The sequence below is a fragment of the Capra hircus genome, chromosome 1 (assembly GCF_001704415.2).
Source record: "Capra hircus breed San Clemente chromosome 1, ASM170441v1, whole genome shotgun sequence".
NCBI lineage: Eukaryota > Metazoa > Chordata > Mammalia > Artiodactyla > Bovidae > Capra > Capra hircus.
The window spans coordinates 105,917,769-105,923,768 of record NC_030808.1 but is presented as its reverse complement, the minus strand read 5'-3'; the positions used below and the strand labels follow the sequence as shown (position 1 = coordinate 105,923,768).

Sequence of the window (6,000 nt, the reverse complement as noted above, 5' to 3'; positions counted from 1 at the left end):
CAGAAAACCTCTGGTCCACTGGGGCTGGCCTCAGATTCCAGATCCCTGAGCCCCTTCTTTTCACACACGAGGTGTGGCAGTGCTTAGTCGCTCAGTCATGTCATACTCTTTGGGACCCCATGGACATAGCCCGCCAGGCTCCTCTGTCCATGGGATTCTCTAGGCAAGAATACTGGAGTGGGTTGCCATGCCTTCCTCCTAGGGATCTTCCCAACCCAGGGAATGAACCCAGGTCTCCTCCATTATAGGCCGATTCTTGATCATCTGAGCCACCAGGGAAGCAGATTATTGGACCCAACTATCCCTTCCCCATCCTGTAAAAGAACAAAATACTCCTGGCTGCCAAAACATGACTTGTACTATTTCCAGGGAGACTAAATCCCCCCATCCCTAGCCACCAGTGACACTAGCCTTGGCAAGAGATTTGCTTTGGTCAGCGGATATAGTCAGTGGATATAGAGGCCAGCATTTCCACCAGCTCTTTTCCCCCTCCATTGATAAGGATGACATGTTCCAGACAAGGGCTGTCCTTCAACTGGGCCCTGAGGTGAGAAGACACACACAGTAACCAGGGCAGCATGCCAAGGTAACCAGTGGCGTGCGGTATGGATGAAAAGAACACATGGTTGTTAATGACTTCTGGGATCTGCTCTTGCAGGATAATCTGGCAGAAATTGACATGCTTGGGTCCCAGACTCAATGCTTACGGGGCAAGCAAGGTAAATGAGTGACACAGAGTATGTAAGACCACGGGGATGGCAGGGCTGTGGATGGTAGAAGGCTCCGGTACTGAACTTTGTTATCAGTTAAAATAAAGAGTGCTGCTGATGTGGTTAAACATCAGAGGCCAAGATTTTAATAATACAGCTGATTAATACTGCTGCTGCTGCTAAGTCACTTCAGTCGTGTCCAACTCTGTGCGACCCCATAGACAGCAGCCCATTAGGCTCCGCCGTCCCTGGGATTCTCCAGGCAAGAACACTGGAGTGGGTTGCCATTTCCTTCTCCAACGCTTGAAAATGAAAAGTGAAAGTGAAGTCGCTCAGTCATATCCAACTCTTAGTGACCCCATAGACTGCAGCCCACCAGGCTCCTCCGTCCATGGGATATTCCAGGCAAGAGTACTAGAGTAGGGTGCCATCACCTACTTGGAAACAAACATGAAGTTAAAGACAAAAAATAAAGTGACCCGACCTCTTAATGTTTTTCATAATCATTTAATTCTTTAGAGATCTCTTAAGCAACAATCTGTAGTTGAAAAGGAAAAATCTTCTAAAACTTGGCAATTATTCACATTTTACTTCTTTTTTTAGTCTTACAAGTGAAGGGATACTATCTTTTATTTCACAAGTTCTCTTTAAAACTTCTTTGAGTTTGCTTCCCAAACACGAATATAAACAATGCAAATTCAATCAAATCTAATCCTACCAAAAAAAAAAAAAACAAAAAAACAACCCACCACCTGTGTCTTAGAGAAAGTGACTCCCGGATGCGTGGGAATTAGCAAGGGCATGGATTGATTCCACAGAATATTTATTTTATGATTTTTATTGTGATTGGATCAGGTCTGAGGGAAATGGAAACAGCCTTGTTATAAGGAATCACACGTTATAACACTTCTAATTCAAATTAAGCTTTTTTACAGGAAAATTACAAATGTATGAGTGTTCTAAGAGCTGACTATATACTTTAAAGTTCATATTTTCTCCCAACAGATTTGATCTTTTGCCATAGTGTAATCCAGAGAAAGTTACTTGTCCCATATCAGGCATAATGGGAAACTGCGCAGCCCCAAGAATATGGGGGCAAGGAGTGCTCTTCTTGGACCAACTAGTAGGTCAAAGGTGACCTACGTCACCACTCCTATGAAACAATGCATTTCTCTACAACATGGAAATCAGACTTGATTTTAGACCATGTAGTAGGGCTTTCCTCTTGATGTGAAACTAGTAACAACAGCAACAGTGCTTTTTTTCTTTATTCTTTTTTATTCTCAAACTGATTGTTAATGAAAAAAACATGGAACAGTTAACTGCAACTCAAATACTAGTCTTCTCTTTCCAACTCAAGCACTGAAATACGATACTGCTTTCCATGATATTCTGGCCATCATGTTCGTTCGTTCTTTTTGGGCTTCAGAGTCCTTTCTAAAAGGAAACATGCTACCTGGCAGTCTATATTACTCCAAATTTCCAGGCAGAAAAATGAGACAAATGAAGTGACATCTAAAAATACCAGGGATTATGTTTTTAAAAACAAGACAGTAATTTTGATCTTCTTGCTTTAATTTTTCTCTATATTACCACGATGAAATATTTATCAAAGTCCAAGAGATTATTGATATACAATAATGACTACACATTAATGGAGCTATTCATCATAAATTCATCACTGAAGTAACTGGAAAAAAAGTTTATTCTGTTTATGCAGTATTGAAACAACCAAAACATTCAAACATCCATAAAGTGTAAAACTCTAAGTATTATTAAATAATAATTAATAACTCTTTAATACTGCAACATCTTGAAATATCTTCCAAATGACCAAAAACAGATTAAACTTTGTTCAGAAATAACTTCAGTTTCTTTTACACAGAACTGTATATTTAAAGAAACTAGTAATCCATGTAAGATATACACAAAACCCTGAACTAACTAGATGCCTCAATGAATAATGCTCCACACTGTTTTGTTGTTATGGATAAATGAGCTTATAATTCAATGAAACCCATTTAAGAAGCTCTAGACTACAGAATGACATGTTCAAACTGTTTGGTCCTATTAGTTTTATTAAAAAAAACCCTCCCATTCCTTTATAAGATTTTAATTCCTCTGAATATCGCCTTTAAAAGGCTTGACTTGATTGTTGTCATAATAAACCACAGGCCAAGTGTAACCCTCCAGTCTCCAGTCTATAGGCTCTTTATGAGCTTCAGCTTTGAGCCACACAGTGACCTTCTCATGGGTTTTTCATTGGCGATTTCATAGTCTAACAATAACACTTCCCATAAAGTATCCTCCCTTCTCTAGGCTTTGGGTAGAATGTCAAATTAATAATGACATGTGGTGTTCCTTAGCATAACCTGCCAAAATGTGATGATTTCCTTGGAAGAAAAGCCATGGGCTGCAATCACACGTCTGAGCTGACAGACATCCAAATGGATCCTATATAAAAAGAAAAGGTTGGTGTCTTCTGGAATATGAATGTCCACTTTTAATAAATTCAAACAGATCCCAACATATACATCTTCAAACTTGATGGGTTTTACGTGACTCATCATTTCATAGATTCTCGGCACCAAATCTCTGGACATTATATAACCCAACCCACTGCAGTAAGGCGGGAACACCTTGAAGGGATATTCCTGGTATGAAATATGGGTTTTTTGGTAAAATCCTCTATAAGAATAATTATCAATTAGAGGATAACCTGTGAAAAACTTCTCTGAGTGGTTTAAATTTAAAAGATACTTCACTAAATTGCCAGTATTGACGAAAACATCAGTGTCTGTCTTCATGATATACCTGGCGTTGGGGCAAAACTCAGTTACCCACCTAAATGCCATAATGGTTTTCAAGGTCAGATTATTGTATGTATCTAAAAAATCCTGTCGTATTATGTCCCCATAAAGGAGGTGTTCATCCTCTAAGGATAATGCTAACATTTTGTCTTCCTTTTCAGCCTGTTGGCCTAATAAGAAAAATGTAAGAACTTCATATCCCCACCAAGACTTCTTTTCACCCCAAGTAACTCTAATGGCCTGCCTGGCTTTCACATCTGAGGGGTGTGAGGTCACCAGGATGACAAGAAATGGGTTTTGATGAGAGCAATTTGAATGCTCTCGAAGTGTGAAGCGGAAGTCTTGTCTGTAAATGGGCTCATACTCATAGAAGTACATCCAGTTCACACGTTCTATCACATTGTAGTGCGGCAGACTGAGGTACCACATCACCAGGAAGCTCAGCAGCGACAGCAGCAGAAGGCTCCATTTCAGGGATCTGAGTGACATCCTAGCCGGAAGGGTGGTCAGGAGTGCCGGGGCCATTCACAGCAGCTCAGAAGCATGCAGGCCTCGGGTTCTGGAAGATTTATCAAAGACCTGCTTACTATGCCATCACCCGAAACACATTTCCAAATGATACCTGATCACCTCCTTAAAAGAAAAAGAACTGGGAAAACAAATGTATCAAAGCAAAATCAAATACCCTGACCTGAGTCTACTTAACTTCATTTAACTATAAGCAAATGGATACCCACAACCAAAAGTATATTTCAGCATTTTATATCAAGACCAATGTTAAAAACATATTCTTAATTATTTGGGGAAAATTAATACTTCCTGCTTGACATAAATAGCTGTTGAAATAATTCTTTACTTCTTTTTCATAATAGTAGAGAAGTAATTTGTTTTATTTTTACTGTAGATTTATTTTGTAACTCCACTCCCCCATTACTCATCTTTCTGTCCCTCTGGATATCCAGGATAAAATCATTACTGCAAAGAAATATTATCAGCAACAAAACCATTAATGTGAAGAGATATTATCAGCAACATGTCCAAACAGACCAAGGGTCTTTCTCAGCTGTGGGATCTGATGTGATTCTAGCAAATCTAGAGTAAGAAAAGGGCTACAATTGTTCTTGGTGACCTGCTTGATATGGGATGAGATAAAAGTGGAGATACTTCCCCTGAAAGGCGGGTCTTCTAAACATAAACAGAATAACCATCTCTGGAGTTTTTTTTAATGCACAAGACTATAAAATAGCTTTTTCTTGCCTCAAATACCACCCCAGCCCCTTTCTAACTCACTTGCTGAACTCAATGATCAGTCTGGACAGCAAGTGCTTAAAGGTCTGTCTGTAGTATGAGTTTTCATGTGTTTTCCATTCTAATCTGTTCAGAAATCCTGCATAGGATGGGATGGAATCTCCTAGAACTCTTGCGTTAACACAGAAATTCCATCTGAGACAAGAAAACAGAGCTAGGAGACATGGTGCATTCACAGTCTCAAGCTCAGCTCTGTTTTGGATCTCAAGGATGAAGTTGGTTTACAGTTCGGGACCCCACAGGGCTTTCCTGGTGCCAAGATCATGGGCCTCAGTCCAAAGGCATTCACGCATTGTTATTAGACCTTCTACATCCACAGACTGCACCAGGCACTAAGGAGGCCAAAGGAAGAAGGAATGGGAGAACAGATTCCAAGACAACAGGTCACAATAACGTAGTACAAACTGTTTACGTCAAGTGCCAAGGGACTTTAGACTAAGACAGATCAACTAACACCAAGGGCAGGCTGAGGAAGCTTCTTGATGATGACCTTTCACCTGCAATTATCTGGGGGAAGGGCTCCTGGGAACCCAGAATTTGCTGTGGAGGGCATACATTAATGTCATTACTTAGAAAGACTGGTTTACCAAGGGCTCTACCTTTGAGTTTATCTTAGGTCTTTGGACACAGTTCTTCTGTCTCTTGAAAGTGAAAGAGCAAGTTGCTCAGTCGTGTCCGACTCTTTGCGACTCTACGGACTATACAGCCCATGGAGTTCTCCAGGCCAGAATACTGGAGTGGGTAGCCTTTCCCTTCTCCAGGGGATCTTCCCAACCCAGGGATTGAACCCAGGTCTCTAGCATTGCAGCCAGATTCTTTACCAGCTGAGCCACGAGGGAAGCCGAAGAATACTGGAGTGGGCAGCCTATCCCTTCTCCAGAGGATCTTCCTGACCCAGAAATCAAACCGGGATCTCCTGCATTGCAGGCAGATTCTTTATTAACTGAGCTATCAGGGAAGCCCCTCTTTAGTCTCTTAATACACATAAAAATGACAAGATCTCAAGACTCCTTCTCCTTTCCATCTGGCCATATCTTAGCTGCCCTGACTACTTATGGCCAATAATCTTTCCTATCTCTAATGTTTTTTTATATTTTAAGTCACACAGTACAGTGGAATGCTTTGGCAAACTCTCTAGTTTGGTTTCATGTTTATTTATGTGTCTTGCCTTT

At 40.6% G+C, this 6,000-nt stretch overlaps 1 protein-coding gene across 6 annotated transcripts in view; it reads right to left on the bottom strand.

The window, feature by feature from the left end:
- B3GALNT1 (beta-1,3-N-acetylgalactosaminyltransferase 1 (globoside blood group)) overlaps window positions 1,533–6,000 on the bottom strand; it is a 33,026-nt gene continuing 28,558 nt past the window's right edge. For all 6 annotated transcript variants that reach the window (XM_005675375.3, XM_018048182.1, XM_018048202.1 and 3 more), the window contains one exon: window positions 1,533–4,079. In XM_005675375.3, the coding sequence (XP_005675432.1) occupies window positions 3,050–4,045 (996 nt within the window). In that variant the 5' untranslated portion in view covers window positions 4,046–4,079 and the 3' untranslated portion in view covers window positions 1,533–3,049. The remainder of the gene's footprint in view (window positions 4,080–6,000) is intronic.